This window comes from Telopea speciosissima, chromosome 7 (genome assembly GCF_018873765.1).
Source record: "Telopea speciosissima isolate NSW1024214 ecotype Mountain lineage chromosome 7, Tspe_v1, whole genome shotgun sequence".
Lineage (NCBI taxonomy): Eukaryota > Viridiplantae > Streptophyta > Magnoliopsida > Proteales > Proteaceae > Telopea > Telopea speciosissima.
The window spans coordinates 59,896,300-59,917,867 of NC_057922.1; the positions used below are offsets into that span (position 1 = coordinate 59,896,300).

General features: G+C 39.0%; 1 protein-coding gene across 3 annotated transcripts; it reads left to right on the forward strand.

The window, feature by feature from the left end:
• The first annotated feature begins 345 nt into the window (after positions 1 to 345).
• Positions 346 to 18,008, forward strand: LOC122667771 (protein HEADING DATE 3B-like). Of its 3 annotated transcripts, XM_043864196.1 has the most exons (5): positions 346 to 894; positions 2,071 to 3,134; positions 16,521 to 16,572; positions 16,699 to 16,921; positions 17,042 to 18,008. In XM_043864196.1, exons 1-5 carry the CDS (start codon positions 670 to 672, stop codon positions 17,773 to 17,775), a joined length of 2,298 nt encoding a protein of 765 aa, XP_043720131.1. In that variant the 5' UTR covers positions 346 to 669; the 3' UTR covers positions 17,776 to 18,008. The 3 variants fall into 3 exon arrangements, with proteins under 3 accessions (XP_043720131.1, XP_043720129.1, XP_043720130.1); XM_043864194.1 differs by having other exon boundaries at positions 16,699 to 18,008; XM_043864195.1 differs by having other exon boundaries at positions 16,774 to 18,008.
• The last annotated feature ends 3,560 nt before the right edge of the window (positions 18,009 to 21,568 follow it).

Sequence of the window (21,568 nt, forward strand, 5' to 3'; positions counted from 1 at the left end):
TCATCAAAAGTACAAAATTATTATTAAAATGCCAATTATATATACGTGGCTAACCAGCTGTGTTTGGGGTTGGCAATCTTACAAGTTAGGTATTAGATTTGTAAGGAAACCCAATTTGGTCATTTAACAAGAATTTCGGCTCGGTGGGGTCCATAACCCAACACTTTTTCCTTAGTTCTTTCCTCATCTATTTGTTGTCCTAAACGCCTTTTTATACATTTTTCTTATTTTATTCTCTTCTCATTTTAAATTGATTTCTCTCAGATTTTGATGTTATACGGAGTTCCAATGCGACCCTCTTTCTCGTTACCAATCTTTCTTTGTGAACCGATCGATCCCTTTTCTCCACTGCCGCTATCCATCACTGAAGATATACGGCAGAGCTTTTACTCCTTGTTCTCCCAAAATCGTTGGTTTTCTCTTTTAGGATTCTCCTCGGTTTCGGGCGAAAAGATCTTTCATTTGCAGGTGGGTGTTATTGTGTTCTTGGAATTGTAGTCTATTCAGTATAAACAGTCGATTTTCTCATCTGGGTAGGCGAGATTTTGTGTTCTCAGCTAGTGGATTTAGTTGTGGGAGATCTGGGGCATGGGATGTTCTGGTGAATTTGATCCAAAAATTGGTTACTGTAGTTGGGTTTTTTGTTGCAAGTCCTGAAAGGGAAGGAGAATGGAGGGAGGAAAAGATGAGGAAAAGATCACAGGTCCTATGTTTCCGAGGCTCTATGTTAATGATAGAGAGAACGGGGGGCCGAGGGCACCTCCGAGGAACAAGATGGCCCTTTATGAACAACTCAGTGTACCTTCTCAGAGGTTCAATTCTGGGTTGACGTCAACCTTGAGCCTGCCGCGTCACAACGCTGGTAGCTTGGTTCCTTCAACGTCCTCGAGCAAGGTGGGTTTAGAATTTGTGTTTTTTTTTTGGGTTATTTGGTTACTTCTTCACGCGAGTGAGTAGTCGTTTATTGTTATTTTTAAGGAATTTATTATAAGATTACTTCACTGAGCTCAAACAAATTGTTAATTCTTTTGATTGTTTGCGATTGATGTGTGTATATATTAATTTGAGAATACCATGTTCTTCTATTCGAACTCATGTGCTTTCTGCGAGTCTTACTTTGCATGTGAATGTGTGTATGGATAGTTGTTTATGAGTCATAATTGAGCGATAGGGGTTTCGTTTATTGTTTTGATTGGTTTGAATTGCGGCTGCTATGGCAACTGTTGGGTTTACTGTGCTCATTAATGAGTGGATTATTGGGAGAAAAATATGGGTTTAGGTGAGACCTTGGGGATTACCCATATCTCGGATTGGGTTTTCGAATGAAAATAGGAACTTTTGGGTTACTACTTTTCGGTTTAGAAGTCATTATGGGTATAATTTGTTGTCTTTGGTTTTATGTACCATTTTATTCTTGAATGGTTTTCGAGGACAGAAAGAATGGTTGCTATTTTATTTTTAGGAGAAAGTTTTCGTACACGGTAGTGTAAACCGTGTATGTGAGAGGGTGGGAGTTTCAAGGTAGTAATTAATGAGTGGGTATTTATGCCTTTTCCAACTTTTTGTGAGAGACTCTCTCCTGTACACGGTTTACACGACCGTGTACAAAACCTTTCCCCTTATTTTTATTTGAATGAGTTATGTGAATTATTTGCAACATTTGATTTCTCTTTTGCCTGCATGTTATTTTTTTTCCCCATAAGTAATTTATGTTCCTCTGCTTTGTACCATAAAGTTTAGTGATTTGTGATAATGAACTGTAAATTTTGGATTTGCTATTGCTTTGAATGCCTATCTGGGGAAAAGAAATGGGGATTCTTTCTGTGTTCTTGTGGAACTTTGAGTCTTTCTGAGGATGCAACATTCATTACTTGGGGGCTGGCTCTCATTAGAATGGTTCTGTGGCTGTCTTTGTTTGTGTTTTTTGCCCCTTTAGTCTCCCTCTCTTAGTTGTTGCCCTTATTCTTCATGTGAACAACCTTGATGTTTTCCAAATTTGAATAAATTTGCAGTTCTATGCTTTATTGCCTTCTGTTATCTCTGATTGCAAAGTGTGCTTGATGGCTTTAGGGTGGAGGCCATGAAAGGAGTGTGTTTTCCCCTTGTTACATTCCTTCTCCCACACCTGCTCATTTTTCTGAGAAGCCTCACTGCTGTTCTTCCAATGGGGTGAATTTAGATGGATTGATGGCAGTATTTGAGCGGAAATCCATGAAAAATGCAAATTATCGAACATCGAATGCTACAGGGCACATGCCATCAACTCCTGAGTACAATTTGTTCCATCGACATGATCACTCCAACTCGAGGAACTCTGGTCAAAAGCAGCTTGCAGATGAGGATGATGTAAGGGTTCCCACCTTTATCCACCCAGGTGTTGCTCCTTGTCCTAATAAGGATATTCCCAGCATAGACAGAGAAAGACTTGCTCCCTTCTGCCCAACTAACCAGGGTCATTCTGCAATTACCCCAGTGAATAGTCTGCTGAAATCTGCAGCTACAAGTAGCAATCTATTGAATCAACCTCAGGATGCTTGCAATAAGCACTCAAAACGTTCCGACACCACAGATATGACGTCAAGACAATCAGTAAGTAACCACATTGAGGAGAACCTGAAAGGGTCTTTCACAAGTAGAGAGTGTACAGAAATGCTTGCATCCCACAAATTGAGTAGAGAAAAGGTTGCTGAGCCCTCAAAGTATGCTCGTGGATCTGCAAATCTGGAACATCAAAGTAGTCAACCGGATGGTTTTGGAAGAGTGTGTGATACTGGTGGATGGGTACAACAGGAATATAGACCTGTCTTGCTCCAAAACAACACTGTTTATGGTGATGGGATTTCAGTTGAATCCGTCGGGTTGGAAAAGGGAAATGTTTCAAGTGTGAGAAGTGAACCCTTTTCCAGAATATCGCCTGGAAATAGCCGCAGAAGTCCTGGTCAGGCTGAATTTGGGAGTGAGTACCATGAAGACAATTCACATGGGTCATTACAAGTGAGAGGCATGGATAGAAATGATGACGTCTCTGAGACCTCCATGTTGGACTCTATATCAAGATTGGATATATCCCCTGATGATGTTGTAGGAGTGATAGGACAGAACCGTTTCTGGAAGGCAAGAAGAGCAATAGTCGAGTAAGTACCCTTGCTCAATTATACCTACATTTATTCCCATTGGGGATATTTCAATTAGAGTTCTCTACATAATTGTTAATTTGAAATAATTACTATGTATACCAAGTCTAATACTACCTGCCATTAGTTTATGTTTATTATGATTTGTCTGTTTCTGTATAACTGGCTTAATCTGATTGAATTTGCTATTCCTTGAATTGCGCTAGTTGCATGTGCATTTTGTTTCATAATAACAAATAGATAGAAAGGCTTGTGATTCTACTAATGCTTTCACGCGAATTGTAAGTTTATGATTGATTCTCTCTTAAAAAGAAAAATGAAAGGTAAAAAAAAAAAAGGAAGAAAGAGTAGCTGAGATGATGATGAGATGGATGACTGCCAAGATTTGAAGGAGGCAGAACTGAATGCACCTGTGGGAACCTAGGTGTAACACTGAGGACACTGGACAACAAGGGATAATCCTAAAGTGAAGTTGGATCTTAGAAGAATCAAGAAACTATAGATGGTATCTAAATCATGGTGGAGAATTGTAGAAAATCATAAGAAACAGAAGAAAAGGGAATAAAGATATTTTTTCTGTTGAAATCCTTCTATGGGTTTCTTGGCATTGACCATGAGGTTTTGATGAATTCAGGATGAATGATGATAAAAGGAATTCCGTGAAAATCTGAATGTTGACCAGAAAGATAAATTCTCACTCAAATAGTTTTCCCTTCTTAATTAAAAAAGGGTGCGGTTTTTCTTGATTGCTATTGGACGGGATAAGTATCTGCTATATGGCAGGGTGGATGGGTTTGAAATCTGTGGACTGGTATACCCCAACGTTCCCTGCTCGCGTGCCAAGTTTCAGCCTAAATGGAGTTGGCCAAGTGGCACAATAAAGCTTTCAAATTCTAGGACTATGGGAAGGTGCATGCCAACACATGAATGCTGAAAAATACAAAGTAAAATGCTAATTGGAGGGTATATGATTGAATTTAAGTCTGAATTTGATATGCGGCCAATCCAGATTGTCCTTGAGATATCCAACACTCAGAATTGCTGCATTTCCCTTCCACGTGGCACAAAAAGAGATGTGCTGTCGATATATTCCTTTAGGATGAGCCGTCCAGATTCAAGAGAAACCTTTCCCTGGAAAGAATGGGATTCATATTTATTAGGGGAGGAAAGGACATGTAGCTTCCCCCCCCCCCCCCCCATCTTTTCTGTGTGTGTAATCTGGAGGAGACATCTATTCATATTTCTTGCTTGAAGAAGATTATCTTTGTGTCATAACTTGTAAGTAAACTAAAAAAATGTGAAAAATTATCGTTGCACAAGATGACACTGTGCTATAAGCAGTAACTTCCCCAAATTAATATGCAAACTGTTGGTCTCAATGTATAAGTATTTTAATAGCATTTCATGCAAAACTGCTTATTATAAGTATTTTAATAAGCAGTAACTTCCCCAATATGCAAAGTGTTGGTCTCAATGTATAAGTATTTTAATAGCATTTCATGCAAAACTTCCCCAAATTCATATGCAAACTGTTGGTCTCAGTGTATAAGTATTTTAATAGCATTTCATGCAAAATTGGCACATTTTTACCTGAGTAACTGGCCTGAAGAAAGGTGATGGTAACATTATGCCGACTCAACTTAGACTTCTAAAATATGCCACAAAACAACTCAAAGAATATGTCTAAAATTTGACTAACCAGAACTAACCCAAAATAATACTTGGTTGAGTTGACTTAAATCCAGCCCCCGTATTAAAGCTGAAGAACCAACTAAACTTTTCCTATAAAAGAAGAAAAGAAAAGTTAGGTACTTATCCAAGCTGATGAGTTGGCCAAAGCAAGGTTTCTAGACGTCACTCGTACTTAGGTGCTTACGTCTTAGTGGGTTTCTGGCTTTAGCTGGTTGTTCTTGTACTCTATCCTTGTATTCTTTTGCTGCCACCTTAATAGAATTGGTTAACTTTGCTACCACAAAATAAGAGTGTTACAAAACAAGAATCCTGCAACCAAACCAAGGCAAGGAGAAAGGAAAGAGAATAGAGAAGAGAAGAGAAGAGAAGAGAAGAGAAGAGAAGAGCAGAGAAGAGACAGCCAAAGTCGTGGGAGGCTGCCTCCGGCTAGAATAGAATGCCTAACCGCAGGCCCCTCCTCTATTTATAATAATCATCAATAAAAATAACATGGGGACTAAAATACCCCTGTTCACGTCACTATTCATGTGAACTGTGTCAGAGCCCAAAAGACCAAAATAGGCCTAGAAACTCAACACTCCCCCTCAAACTGGAGCATATACATCTCCCATGCTTAGCTTGTTACAACAAGTGCAAAAGTTTGGAGCAAACAAAGACTTAGTAAAGATGTCAGCCAACTGGTCTTTGGAAGAAACAAAAGGAGTCTCAACGAGCTTCTTTAAAACTGCATCCCGAACAAAGTGACAATCCACTTCAATATGCTTGGTTCGTTTGTGATAGACCGGATTGTTGGCAATATATATGGCAGCTTGGTTGTCATAAAACATCATCATAGGAGTAGGCACAGGAAAACCGAAAACCCATCTCAGGGAGAAGAAAACGGAGCCACATCAATTCGGCTGTAGTATGAGCCATAGCTCTGTATTCCGCCTCAACATTAGATCTGGCAATGGTGATCTGTTTCTTACTATGCCGCGTAACTAGGTTACAAGTGCAGTAGCCTATAGTAGAAAGGCGAACACTGGCTGAACCAGCCCAATCAATGTCAAAGAAAGCAATCAACTCTATATGCTTATTGGGTCGATATATAAGCCCTTTACCAGGAGCATCCTTCAAATACCGAAGGATACGAACAGCTGCATCCCAATGAGCCTTCTGAGGAGACTCCATAAACAGGCTAAGGACACCGATTGCAAGATATATGTCTAGCCTTGTGACTGTGAGAAATATCAACTTCCCAATCAAGCTCCTATACTGATGCACATCTTTATGACGCTCACCATCATCAACTCCAAACTTCTGATGAGGATCCATAGTAACATCCACTGGTTTTGATGCAAGCATACCAGTGTCAGATAGGAGATCTAAGACATATTTTCTTTGGGACAAGATAATACCTTTCTTGCTTCTCACAACCTCAATACCAAGGAAATAGTGAAGTTGAGCTAAATCCTTGGTCTGAAAATGCTGTTGTAGATATTCTTTTACCTCAATAATACCACTCCACATCATTACTAGAGATGATGATATCATCCACATAAACAATCAAAACAATTATTCTATCCCCTCGGTGACGAACAAAAACAGAATGGTCAGAGTAACATTGTGAAAAACCACAAGAGATAACGATGACACTAAACTTCTCAAACCACGCCATAGGAGATTGTTTAAGGCCATAAATAGCTTTATTTAATCTGCAAACACGACCACTACTCTCCCTCTGAGCAATATACCCTGGAGGTTGCTCCGTATAGACCTCCTCTTGCAGATCACCATAGAGGAACACATTTTTAATATCCAATTGAAATAAGGGCCAATCAAAGTTAACAGCAAGAGAAATAAGCAGGCGAACCGAATTCAACCTGGCAACAGGAGAGAATGTCTCGAAGTAATCAACTCCTTAAGTCTGAGTATACCCTTTGGCAATCAGATGGGCTTTCAGCCGTTCAACAGATCCATCCGGATGGTAGTTAACAGTATAAACCCAACGACACTTAACCAAGTCCTTACCAGGAGGTAAATCTACCAAACTTCAAGTATTACGGGTCAAACGAACATCCATTTCAACATCCATGGCGGCTTTCCAGCCAAGGAGTTGTAGAGCTTCAGTATTATTTTTAGGAATAGTGTTAGTAGAGAGAGACAATGCAAGTTGATGAATAGAAGGAGGGTGATGAGACAAGGAAACAAGCAGATCTATAGGATACACAACCACAGATTTTAGAGTACAGGAATGTGTACCTTTATGCTTAGCAACTGGTAAGTCATCAGATAAAGTAGGACTTGGAGCTCCACCAGAGGAAGAAGATGGTGCAGGAAATTATTTTTTCTGCCTCTCCGAGTAGCACTGATTTTTTCCGTCATTGATATACTTGTAAAGGTGGTGTGAACGGAACTAAGGAGGGACTAGGAGGAGACCCCGGACTGGGAGGAGTGGTCCACTCATCCTCAAAGGAAGATACTTGGGGAGAGAAAAAGAAAGTACCCTCAAAGAAGGTGACATCAACACTCACAAAATACTTCTAGGTAATTGGATCATTATACTTGTAGCCTTTTTGAGTCCGAGGATAACCCAGAAAAACAGGACCGAGGAGATAACTTATCAAGATGAGAGTGCAAATTGTGCACAAAACAAACACAACCAAATACACGAGGAGGTAAGGAAAATAGGGTAAGGTAGGAAAAATAACGGAAAATGGAGACTTATCGGCAAGAATGGAAGACGGAAGACGATTAGTCAAATAACAGGCAGTTAAAACCGCATCACACCAAAAAAACTAAGGAACATGCATATGTAACATAATAACACGGGCTACCTCGAACAAATGTCTATTTTTGCGCTCCGCCACCCCATTTTATTGTGGGGTGTATGAGTAGTTGGTTTGCTGAATCATTCCACGACCAGCACAAAAACTGGAAATATCTCTTTGCACATATTCCAAAGCATTGTCAGATCGAAAAACTTTAATGGGGATACCAAATTGAGTCTTGATTTCATTATAAAAATTGTGAAACACAGATAAGAAATCAGAACGATCCTTCAAGAGGTACAACCAAGTGAGGCAAGAATAATCGTCCACAAAAGTCACAAAATACATAAACCCATGTTTATTTTTAACTCGACAAGGACTCCAAATGTCTGAATGGACTAAAGAAAATAAAGACGGACTACGAGCCACAGAATGAGAAGGGAATGAAGCACGATGGTGCTTTCCCAACTTGCAGGCCTCACATTCTAAGCTAGACAAAGACTTAATCCTAGGAAACAAGAGTTTCAAACTAGACAAAGACAAATGACCTAACCGACAATGCCATTGGAAAGGAGTCACACCACCAACGGTATGGGCAGCAACAGAAGAAGTCGAGGAAGCACCATTGAGGTAGTACAATCCATCCTTTTCACGCCCTCCACCAATTGTCTTCCTCGTGTGAAGATCCTGGAAAACACAATGAGAAGGGAAAAAATTACAGAGCAATTGTTAACTAACTAACAAAAAGTAAACTTGAAGGAAATTGAGGAACATTCAAAACAAAAGAAAGATTGATGGAGGAGGTAGGGGACATTGTACCATGACCAGAAAGAGGGGTAGAAGAGCCATTAGCAAGAATGACAGACATGGAAGTATCATGGTTGGTAAATGAAGTAAACAGACAGGAGTACAGGACTTACTAGTCATATGAGCAGATGCCCCGGAATCAATGATCCGTGGAGTATAGGTAGTGGTAAGGAGGGCAGGTGTACCTGCATGAGCTAAGGTAGCAGCAGAAGTGGAAGACCCAGTAGATGTATGAGTAGATATCTCAAGACTCTGTAAACGGTGTACGATCTGAGAAATATCATCACGATTGGTAGATGAACCACCTAAGGAGGTTCTGGGTATGGTATCACTAGAAGACACTATATCATTACCATGATCATCTACTGTATGATTGGCTAATTGGTATGCCCATTCTGGCTTGTCATGCTTGGCCCAACAAGTCTCATTTGTGTGATTAGGCTTGCCAGAATAAGAATACTGCCTTGAAGAATGGTCGGTATGCTGTCCACCAGAACCACGCGCACCAGACCCACAGCCTCCCCCTAACCTACGACCAGCAATAAAAGCAGAGCTTTCCTTAATGGAGGAGTCAGATTTCGCAGGGGAGACAATACGCTGAAGGCGACAATATGTATAAGCAAGAGTAGGGACTGTCTCGCCAGCAAGTAGGTGACCTTTCACAGTCTTCAGATCAGAATTCAAACCAGCCGAAAATTTAGAAACAAAGAATTCATTGCGTTGGACCTTGAGCTTCTCAATATCAGTGGTGAGTTGTTGGAAAACATTCAGCTCTTCAACCATGCCCTTAAAGGCACTATAATAATCCTGGAGAGACTTGTTGGACTGTTGAAGTTGAAACAACTTCTCATAGAGGTCATAGATAAGAGTCATATCTTTCTCCTGAGAATAGGTGTCCTTCAAGTCTTCCCACACACCCATAGCAGTAGTATGGAACATAACATTAGCAGCATTGTCAGGCTCCATACTGTTCCACAACCAAATAAGTGTGATTGCATTTTCCTTCATCCACTCACCATATTCTTTTTCTTCAGAGGCAGGGGGATCAGATGTAATATACTTGAGTTTATCTTTGGCCATAATATAAACCTTCACAGCTTGAGCCCACAGTAAATAGTTAGAACTTCCTTTGAGTTTGATAGAGGTGATGGTTACGTTCACATTATCCGTAAGAGGAACAGTGGTCTTCATCTCAGCCATAATGAAGAAAGGCAAAGATGGGCAGCAGGAACAGACAGAACCAGCACCCAAGAAAAAGTTGATCACCTTGTCAGGGTTTTGGAAACCTCAAAAAAATAATCGATCTGTGAGGAGGAGATCCAATAGTAGAAGCAGGTAGAGTCCAATATGGAGCCAATACAGTGCTGGAATGAAGAACCAGCAATAGGGTATACTTCCCAGAAGAAGTAAATCAGCAGTTCACCATAAAAAAAGAATCGAGCAGCAGGGTATGAATACCTCTTGAAGAAGCATAAATCGGCAAGGTCTATAACCAATAGCAGCAACCAGGCAGAAGAAATCCAATGCACCCAAATAATCATCGCAAGAGAAAGGTTCTCTGGAACAGAAATCGATTTCAGGCAAAACCCTGAAAAAGTTGATTTTAGCAGAGGAGAGGGAAATCGACTGAATCTTCCTCAATCGGCAACTCAGCAACTTGAAAAAGGCTTGTATGCAGTAGTAGAGCCCTTCTTTGATGAGAGTCGGAGGCTTAAGTCATAGTAGAGGCAGCAATAGGTGGTTGCACACCACAGGATTTGAAAAAAAAAAAAAAAAGAAGGAAAAATCAGCGGAAGTGAGAATGAGAAAACCCTGATTTGATTACAGTAGCTCTGATACCATGTTACAAAACCAAAATCCTGCAACCAAACCAAGGCAAGGAGAAAGGAAAGAGAAGAGAAGAGAAGAGACAACCAAAGTCGTGGGAGGCTGCCGGCGGCTATAATAGAATGCCTAACTGCAGGCCCCTCCTCTATTTATATAATCATCAATAAAAATAACATGGGAACTAAAATAACCTTGTTCACGACACTGTTCACGTGAACAGTGTCATAGCCCAAAAGATCAAAATAACCCTAGAAACTCAACAGAGAGGAAGTTAAAAAATAGACTTATTCAATAGCTAAATACCTAAGATAAGTAGATAATAGTCTTTCCCCCTTTTTGGGAGAAAAAAATTGTCCTTGAGTTTTTAGGGATTTGTTGTGCTTGTGCCATGAATCTCAAATCATAAGCTTGCTGTCAATCTCTACAATGCAGAACATGATCACTACCTGGTACATACAATTGAAGGCTTGGTTGTATGCTTATCCAGGTTTTGAAGCTCCTCGTTATTTTCATCTAGTATGATAATTCAAGTGAACTAGTGATATTACTGCAACATAATGAATTGATCCAGTACAACAAATTCAAGCTTCATCTTAGGCACGTTTGATCAGTTTAGAATGATAATTGTTATAGCGCTTCTCAGATTTTTGAGTGTCATCATGTAGGTTATTTCTGCCACTTTTCTTTAGGGTTATTCTAGGTAGTCAAAACCTTTTGAAACCTTACTCGTTTTTCTCTTCGATGGACCAAGATCTTGTGATTCTAATACATATAGGATAAAAGGAAAAATTGTGACCAACTATGTTTTTAGCTGTTCATTTCTTATCTGTACATGGGTCATCTATAAGTATTTCTTAATTAGTTGTATCTGTATATTTCTTATTATCATTTCATTCTCTTTGGTCTTCATATTCATAGGAATATATCCTAAACCATTTCTCCATTTTCTTGGCTATGATTTTATGTCCAAGTGGCCCAGGGACCTGTTATTCCTTCGAGTAGTCAATTACTTTTCATGACTAATGACTTTAGTGGGGCACCTGGCTTTGTACTTCTCATTATCTAATCCTTTCCTTTTGTTGGCATGCCACTTCTTGTTGTCATCTCATGGTTATCTATATTATTCAGTTGACCTTGTTTTCATACTGTTTAGCGATATTGACTTTGTTCCAGTTTGATAAAAGGGTTATCTTGATTGTCAACTGTTCGAGGAGTAGTCTTGGTGGCTATATTTCTCATTCAGTAGTTATACTTTATTATTCTGAAGAGATTGATGTCTAAATCCGTATATGTTGAGGCATATTGTCATTTACTTTCCATTCTGACACTTGACTGGAAACCCATTAAATACTGCAATAGGGGGGAAGCCTTTGCTGAGGGAAGGAGAGTCATCACCGTTGTTTTGGGAAGGGAATTTCAGAGATGGAGGAGAAATTGGATTGAGGAGATGGCATAAATGTTTCCTCTGTTCTATTTTTAACATATTATTTGATTTTAAATAATATTTTCTATTTATTGCTGTATGTTGGATTGTCTCAACCTGCCTAATGGCTTGGCATTGATGATCTGGGTTATGAAACGTGGCTATAAAGTCTAAATACTGTGACAAGGCAGCAGGCATTCTGCAAATGATTTAACGCTGTCACCAGGTTATGTTTCTTCTAATTTTCAACTGTTTGCATTTGATTCAGTTTTTGTTGTACTTCTTCTAGCTGGCGTGGGAGAAGCCAATCTTTTTGTCTTCTTAGAGTAGATCTAGTTAGTTAAGATCTTTTAACTAAGAAGCTATAAAGAACCGTATGCTGTCTCCTTCACACTCATATCTTTGATTCTGTCTCCCATTTTCTTTTTTCTCTAAACAACTGGCTGAAAAATTAATCAAGTCTGTGTTTAAGGGAGGTGCATGGTTATTGTTGTGACTTACGTATCACATTCAAACTTATACAGGTTCATCTCGGGCAGCATTCTGGGGGGAAAGGATTTAGGGCCATATGCCATTTGCTTTCTTATGTGTCATCTGACCACACGTACATGTCATATTGGACAATATTTTAGTCCTTGGCCATTGCAGGAGACCTTCGCAATTGAGAGCAAGGAAGAGATACTGACATGTTCAGAACGGGCATCACGAATAGCTATTGCATTCTCATTTCTTGAATGGAATTGATGGATATTTATTCTCAAGATCAATGGGATGATTTGGTCTAAAATAGGGGTCTGACAATCTTTATATTAGTGTTGCTAATGGGTAGCCTAGTCATTCAGCTCCAGTTGTACACTATTCATTGATGATCTATTGTTTTAATATTTTTCAAGGGTATTTTCACCCTTTATCAAGATGTTGTATTTTGCCATTATTTTGTGTATAGTGATTGAAGAAGATGAATAGGAATCTGTGGCTATGTGTATATTAGTGTAGCTAACAGGTTAGTATAGTGATCATTCTTCAGTTGTATGTGACTCATTGTTGCAGGGATTCTCACCTTATCCCAAGATGTTGTATTTTGTCATTTATTTCTGTAAAACAGTGAATGGGAAAGAATATATTTTTCCTTGTCTGTACATGTCAAATTCCCTTTCCGAGCTTGATGCTGTATCTGCTTATATGGTTTGCATATGAGAAATTGAGGTAAACAGTGAATGAAAAAGATTATAATCTTCCTTGTCTGAATATGTCAAATTCAATTCCCGAGTTTGATGCTGTATCTGCTTATATGGTTTGTATATGAGAAATTAAAGCAATTAAGTGTAGATAAATGGATCACTTAGCTTTATTCATTTAAGTGATGCATTGTGTGAAGCCCCACCTGTGTAATTGTCTAGATGTATTTCTGATGCCCATTCACTGTTCTAGAAACTGATCACCTTAGGAGATTTTTTTCATGTTGATTGAGATAAGGTTATGATACATATCGCAGCTGGTGGACCCACAAAAGCTATCAGAATATTTGCTTAGTAATGTCACTACCTTCTGGGTTAGACCACTGGATTAGTCTTGGTGATGCAGATAGGTATCATCGAAGGAAGAAGGAATCAGGCCAAAAGTAGCTTATGGTATTCTTTTTTTAATTGCTGTCTTTTAATTTCCTTATGGGTTACTCAACCCATCTATAAGTTGTAAGAGCCTAAGAGCTCCCCCATGATTTTATTATGAATGAATGTGAACTTTGCTGCAATGGTGCTGTGAGAAACAGAGCTTCTGTGGGAGACAACAGCAACCTCAGTGGAATTCTGAGGGTGATAAGGTCAGGTGTGAGATCTGATTCTCTTTTCCTTCTTTTATTCTTCTTCTTCTTTCCTGTGATATCACTTAAGTACAGCCACTGATCTTCACTTAATTTTTTCCTGTGAGATTCAATCCTTGTATAACTGCTTGACATAAACCTAACCTGGTATTTCATTCTGGAAATTTTTTAAAACAAATTTCGGGTTGTTTTAGTGGCTGGCGGCACCCCTGTTTTGGGATGTTCTTGCTGAAAGTTTGTTCCTATCATCTAATGGAATCTAACCCTTAGATTGGTCTGATATTTGGAGGTGTTAATCATCCTTCCAACAGGGTGATTCGACCAAAGTTTGGTCTTCATCAGACCTACTGATTTGCTATTCTTATAGTTCTCAGAATTTTAGGACTTTTGCTATTTCTGAGATTCTTCCACAGTTTACAATCTGACTGCTGGATCATCACCATATTTTGGGGTTATTTGATAATCATATAAAGTCCTAATCTACCTGAATTTCATCAATATCCTTTGGTTTGATTGTGAGATCACTATTTAAATTCTGGTTGTTTGTGATAAACCTGTGATCCTACCATTGGTTTGGGGTTTTGAGATTTGATTGTCAGGGTTTAGACTCCATTACTTGGATCCTTCTGAAATCCAGTAAACTGAGGGAGCAGTAGTTGCCATGTTATTTGTACCTTTGTCTATTGTTTCCCTCTTTCTAAATATCATTTATACTTTGGGTTAGGAGATGGCAATTGTCTCGTATATGGTGAGTCATCAGTAAAATTGTAGATATTTTCATAGCTCATCTGATACTAATGTAATGATCCATTTTTTTTAAAACAGCTGCATGTAGTCGAGCGTTGGCGCAACGGTTAAGTTGCACTATTGCAACCATCAGGTTGTGGGTTTTGAAACATGGAAACAGCCTCTCCACGAAAGCGGGGGTAAGGCGTACATTTACCCCTCTCAGACCCTGCAGTAGCTGGAGACTCGTGCACTGGGATGCTCTTTCATGTGGGGCTAGCATTTAGTCTAGAATTTTGATATTTCGTGGTTTGGTGATCCTGTTGAAGTACTTACAACTTACAAGGGCTGATGTAGTCATAAAAAATTGCATTTTGCTTCCAATTACAGTTGTGTTGATCCGATCAAAATGTTAATTATCAGGGAATCTTGTGAATTTTTGTTTTTCGGGGGGTTTTTAAAATTCATTAAAAAGGGTCAGTACTCAATGCTGTTCCTGCCCTATGCGGGGTCTTGGGAGGGGTGAATTTGGAGAGAGTCCAACCTTCAGCAATTTTTTTTGCGCAAAGTGGCCGCTTTCAAGGCTCGAACCCAGGCATTTGCTTTGGCAACCCAAACCTTTTACTATTGCTCCAAGCAATGGTCCCTTGGGTGAAAAAGCCAGGAAAAAAATCAGCAACCCCATTGCCTCCCTCATGGGGGGGGGGGGGGGGATGGGGGGTGGGTAGTTGGTGGGACACTGCATGAGTTTACAGTTTGCATACAATTGATCATTTATTGCTTTAGACGAAGTTAGTCTATGTTGCGAGCCTAAGTCTACATACGAACCATGCAAGAGGCTATCCTACTTCCAGTGGAGTTATGTAAAACTAAGTTATTGTATGGGAATAGGAAGTTATGTATGGTAGTGGGTGGTTCCAATAGTAAGATGGTTGGTAGAAGTTATCTAATCATGTAAGTCATGGTCAGCAGTTAGTAGTTGTTGTATTCCCTATTTAAATTATTGTAACGAGAAGAGAAGATAAGATTGAATTCCATAATTATTTTCTTATGAGAAGTGAGGCTTGGCTACCTCATAATCAGCCAAGTAAATCCCTAAATCTCTTCTTTCTATCTCCATGCTTTCTCTCTCAAGAATTGAGGTTGGCTTTCTCCAAATTTAGCCGATAATTCCTTCAATCACTCCCTACAATCTCTCTACCAATCGATCTTATCTTATCAAAATAGGTAAGTGCGGAGAACCCAAGCACATAACAGTCTGCTTTTGGAATCAGCCAATGATGAAACCAGTTGGATAAGCTCCATATTCTCACTATATATCATCACTACAAATTCCAGTATGTTGATTTTATTTGAATTTTTCCATTCATACTGACACTTCTTTTTTGATGAATTTCCTTTGAAGTAGGAATTCAAGTTTGTTTTGTGTTTTCTTAGATATGAATTTATCATCATATTCTAGGGAACAGTTGGGTATTTTGTCTATGGAAACATTATATCCGCTGGAGGTGTGATGTGGGAGCACATTTGTTAGTGTTAGATAATCAACTGGTTTGAATTGATTAAGCGGCACATTTATTTCATTGATGCCTTTATAGGATTAGCTGGAATTTTACCATTTGATGTTAACTTGAATTCATGATTATAATTTCTGCAAGTATGATATTTTCCAGGAAAATGAACTGTTTTTTCATATTCTCCAGCTACATGCCCTTAAAGCTTATGGTTTGTGTCAAGTCATATTTGTGGTACATCTGAGTGGTGTTAAGATACTTCCTTTTGCAATCAGATCTGCATTCAGAGAAGATGTGCTTCTTTGTTTTGCAGAAACTGTTATTCTACTGTCAGTTTGTTCATGCTCTATTTGCCCATCATGTTGAGGTTCCAATGGAAAGAAAAATTGGGCATCCCTTTGGCGTGTGCCTTCGACAATCTTAATTTTTGTACTTCATCTAGCTTATTCTCTCTCTAGACATTTGAGAAACGCTCTACTAATCCCCCCTCTTTTTTGTTTGTATTTCAGAGGTCTATTTGGGTTTATATGGTGACCTTGAACATGCATCTGTAGAAGAATATTCTGTTCTCTCTCTCTCTCTTGTTTTTGTTTTTGTTTTTGTTTGGTGTGTCTGACTTTGGGATTTATGAATTTGTTGTGCTTCAAAGTGTATGAATACCTGACAAAGAGCGTACCTATATGTGACGAATCTACCTCTTGCCCATGAATTGCAGCTGATTTTGTTTACAATTACCTGTTTATCATATCTTTGTATTTTCCTCTTTTGTTCAAGAGTTCCATGTAGTCAAGTTTTCTGACACTTCTCCTCTCCTACCACTTTCAGTCAACAAAGGGTGTTTGCTGTTCAAGTATTTGAGTTGCATAGATTGATAAAGGTAAACTGTTATTGACCGACATAAGTTATTGCCTTTTCTGTATTGTGATGCATATAATTTAAATTCATAATCTGATTTAGATTAGCCTAGAAGAATCATAAGTTTGAATACTTTTTATTCAAGCAGGTTCAGAGATCGATTGCTGGTTCACCACACCTCTTGGTTGAGAATAATCATTATCTGGCTAAACCTTCTTTGAAGGTATCTCCTACGAAGAAGCTGCCTGCTGAGTACCTTCTGACATCAGTGCAACGGAATGTTAAGCAGAAAGATGATTCTCAAAATCAGAGTATTGAATGTGCAGCTGAGAATGCAGTTGCAAAGCCCACTCTTCCTTCTCTAAACAATGGTATCAAAGGGGGACATGTTAGTCAACATTCAAGCTGTGGGCTTAATTCTGGAAATCCACCAGCAGCACCTGTTGCTACTGATAATAAAATGATTCCGTGGTGTTTCCATCCACCTCCAGGGAATCAATGGTTGGTTCCCATTATCTCTCCTTCTGAAGGACTTTTCTACAAGCCATATACAGGGCCTTGTCCACCTACTGGTGGTTTCATGGCTCCTGTTTATGGAGGTTGTGGGCCTGTTAGCCTACCTCCAATGGCAGGGGACTTTATGAATCCTGCATATGGAGTTATGGCTACTCACCAACAAGGCATAGGTGTTCTTCCTGGCACTCCTCCAGTTGGTCCGACATACTTCACTCCATATGGCATTCCAGTCATGAGCCCGGTTACATCTGCCTCAGCTGTTGACCAGTCAAGCCTGTTAGCTGGTACCCGGCCACATGGGCAAGCAGAAAAATTATCAGCATGGGAGGTAAAATTCAATATGCGCCAAGAAAGCTCATGCAACTATTCAAACCAGAATAGTGAAGCTGTTGCTAGTGGTGCTTGGAAGTTTAAGACATCTAAAGATAGTGAATTACAAGGGAGTACAACAAGCAGTCCATGTGAGAGGGCACAAGGAGCAGGGCCAGGTCATGTAGCTGAAGAAAGGGATCCTCTCCCACTTTTTCCTATGGCTTCAGCTGTTCAGGTTCCGGATCAAGATCCTCAGGCCCATTGCAGCGACCAGCAGACCCGGGTGATCAAGGTTGTGCCGCACAACCCTAGATCTGCAACTGAGTCGGCAGAACGAATTTTCCGGTCCATACAGAAAGAGAAACAGAAATATGATTCAGTAAATAATTCAGTTTAGTTGATGTTACTCTGTTGTTGTATCTTCATCTTAATTCTCTTCACGCCATGACAAATCACACGGCGATAAAAATATATTTAGCTGATCCAACTTGATTGGTGTTTTGATCCATTTTGTCGGTTCTTTTTTCAGGTGGTTTATGGTTTTAATAGTTTCTTTGATGATATATTATTTAACTGTAAATATTACTTCTGAAAGACTATTAAGAAAGGTGTATGGTTTTTTATTTTAAATGTTTAGATGGTTGACAAAAGTATTGCCACAGGGAAACCATTTGTATGTGAAGTCAAAAGTTTTAGATGCTATCACATGAATAGGAATTGTTATGGGTTGTTGTATCAGTTGATATATTTGAAGGGAAAAGCTGTCTTTTGAGCTCCTCTTAATTCTCTTCCTCACTCCCCTTAAATTGTACTGACTAGTAATTGAAGGTCCAAATTGAAACTACATATCTTGAGCACTCAGCTATGACACTGGCCCCATGTAGTTTGATAATGGAAGGGATGTGATGAAAAGGGTCGCCCCTTTTTCTTTCAATGGGAAGTACCCAAGTCGAATTAATAAACTTTGTGTAATTGTGAAAATAAGATCCACAACTTTGTTACAAGTATGGATATTTGAAGTCATCTATGCTAAAACTTAAGTTGCATTTGTTGTTCCTGTAGATAATTTGCCTGTCTTTTTCTTGGTTTATCTTTTTTAAGGGGAACTGTTCTCTGTCCAGGAGCATAGCTGCTTGAGGGGGGAGGGGGGGGGGGCATCAAGCAGGACTTCATTTGTGTCATTTCGCCCTCCCACATGTTTGGGTTTGGGCTTAGTTAGTAAGTACGCGTATAATACGCGTATTATACGCGTACCTGAATTTTTGAACGAATAATACTCCCGTCCCCGCACTTTCCCGTATTTTTATAAAAAAACGCGTTTTTTAACCGATCGCGTATTATACTCGTATAATTCGGGTATTATACGTTTTATACTTTTTAAGTTTTACTCTAATGTTTTAAAAAAAAAAAAAAAAAAAAAAAAAAAACCCCCCAAAGATTAGAATTTTTTCACGATTTCACTTTCCCTTCTTTTGTGATTTGCGTTTTCACTCCAAAGTCCAACCCTAGAAGGCAAGACTCAAGAGCAGCGGCAGCCCCTCCATCTCCGTTCAACACCTGCTATTGTCAAAGCTTCGACGGCAACAAAGATAGGCGACGGCAAGCAGACGGCAAAGAAGACGGCAGAGGCGACAGCGGCGACGGCAAGAATGCTGACGGCAGCGCGACAAGCTCCTTGTTTATTTCTTCTTCCACTGTTGTTCTTCGGAAGAACTTCTTCCACTGTGGTTAGTATCCCTTTCTCTATTTCGTATGAAAGAATGGAAGATGATGCAGATTGGCTTCATAGAGAACTTGGGATTGGAGAATATGCACGAGACAGTGATAGTATTCAAACTCCAACATATGGTGGCACTCTAAGTCAGCTGCGCAATCTCTCACAGACTCCTTTCACACATGGTTCAACTTCTGAGACACAAGAACCATTAGATATCAATGATTGATGGTTTCCTTCTTTATGACATGAAGGATTTGTTATTGTTAGAGACTATTTTATGGGACTTGTTCCTATTAGAGACTATTTTATGGGGTTTTCATGGTTCCAGAATACATTATGTCTTACTTTTTTTTATGTTTGATGAGATGTAATAGACTATTATATTGATATTTTATCGTTTAGAGACTACTTTATTGATATTTTGATATTTTAAGTGCTAATCTTAGAGATGTAATATAAGATATTATATTATTGTGTTTATTTTAGTTTATAAAATCATGATATTATTTTGTTTATTAGGTGGTGAATGCATGTTATATAATGAATATATGCCCGTTTTTTTAAAAGTATTATTGCCGTCTATGCCGTATTATACACGTATTAAACGCGTATCGTATTATTACCGTATGCGTTTTATGAAGCCGAATTTTTAAAAAGTATTATTACCGTCTAGTCCGTTTAATTGCCGTACGTATCCGTTCCCGTTCAATTGCCGTTCCCGAACTTACTAACTAAGGGTTTGGGTGTACACTTCCGGAGAGAGTTATTTTTTCCTTATCTTTATTTCTGTTGTATTAAATGATTTTTACTAATTAAGGAAAAGTAAGTTTCAAAATGTCTCTTTTGTTTTTTTCATTTGTCCCTTGGTTTTTTTGTCTCTAACAAGGTTTGAACCATTGATCTCCCCGGTATTTTTTTATCAAGGAAAGTAGTGGGAATTGTTTAGTCTCACACATTTCTCATGGAAAAGTAGTGTGGTTCATATTATACCATGGGAACTACAATGATAGGGTTCTTTGGAAGAAAAGCTCCCTATAGTCTTTTGTCTCCCGAGGGCTTAGGAGTAGGTATGTAAATGGGCAATCGAAAATCCGAATCCGATCCGCATCTATATCTGTTTAGGGACATCTGTATTCGTTTAGATATATCTGGAAAAAAAAATATGAATACTTAATAATAAAAAATTAAGTAAATTGAGGGTTTTTTAAGATTCAACAGGTTCTAGAATATGAGTAAAAGAGAATCATGATCCAAGAGATATGGATTGCGAATGTGATGTATCCGCTAGGGAGAGGAAGGTCCGGGTTATACAAGGCAGAGATGTAAACGGATGGTCGAAAATCCAAATTCGATCCGCATCTGAATCCATCCGAATACGGATACCTCATCCGTTTAGAGGTATCCGTATTCGGCCAGGGAATATCTGGATCCGATCACATCCGATCTGTATCCAATCTGAATCCGATCTGTTTACATTCCTAGTTAAGAGTTTGCTTTAACACACATGCACCAAGTCGAACTATGGCAGTCTTGGCGTGTGTGCAATTTCTTTTTGTTCCCGACTAGATTTGAAACCGATTTTTCTTCTGCTGACACTAGATAGGTATTTCTAACGTCAATCAGAGTGTGTTCATAATTGGGGTTTGTCATCAACCTTATCGACATACACTGCAATTTGGCCACCATTGAACAGGATAATTCTAGCATTGGATGTGCATCGTATGATTTGTCACCGGTGTCGGAGATCTTTCATTGCGTGCCATCCAAAATGCTTTGGACACTGATAAAAACTAGTTTTCCGTCTTTTTTTTTTTTGGGGGGGTCAAATGTCTTCTCTTGTTGTGAAACACGACTTTTAGTCCCCTTTGAAAAGGTGTTTCCGAGAGGCATCTTTCTATAAATAGAGGTCGTCTTGGACACTTTAAATGATCCTTCTTAGTGTTCCATTACCTCTCTATGTTTTTTGATAATTATTTTGAGAGCTCTCTTTTTGTTATATTCATTTGGTTGATGAGAGAATAATCTGAGTGTGTCCCAACATGGCCTAGTAAGTGAATGCAACAATTACTGAAAGTTCTAAAGGGTTGTTTCATCATAGAGGTCAATGTGCTAGAACCCATATTATACCATAAAAGGTTACTACAATCTTAAGGAGAGTGACAAGTGGCAAGACTCAGCTCCACCAAGTGTTCATGATTTTATTCATATATCAATCTATATGCGGTTGCTTCATTCAATGATTAAACGGTTGAGATAAGTTCTATATACTCAACTTATCCAGTAATATTTTCAACAACTTCCAAAACCATCAAAATGTAACCAAATCACAAACTTTACCAAGATGGAAGCATTGCAATGTTTAGCCCTTCAAAGCCTTACAGTTCAACTTCTATTAGACTGCTTCTCGTAGAAGACCAAGTTCATGACTTTAGGGGGTCTACCACCACCAACACAGAGTAACCATGTAATGTTC

Coding starts and splice junctions, on each gene's coding strand:
- LOC122667771 (XM_043864194.1), top strand. CDS start 670: ATGGAGGGAGGAAAAGATGAGGAAAAGATCACAGGTCCTATGTTTCCG. Junction 895..2,070: donor CTTCAACGTCCTCGAGCAAG/GTGGGTTTAGAA, acceptor TGATGGCTTTAG/GGTGGAGGCCATGAAAGGAG. Junction 16,573..16,698: donor AGTTGCATAGATTGATAAAG/GTAAACTGTTAT, acceptor TTATTCAAGCAG/GTTCAGAGATCGATTGCTGG.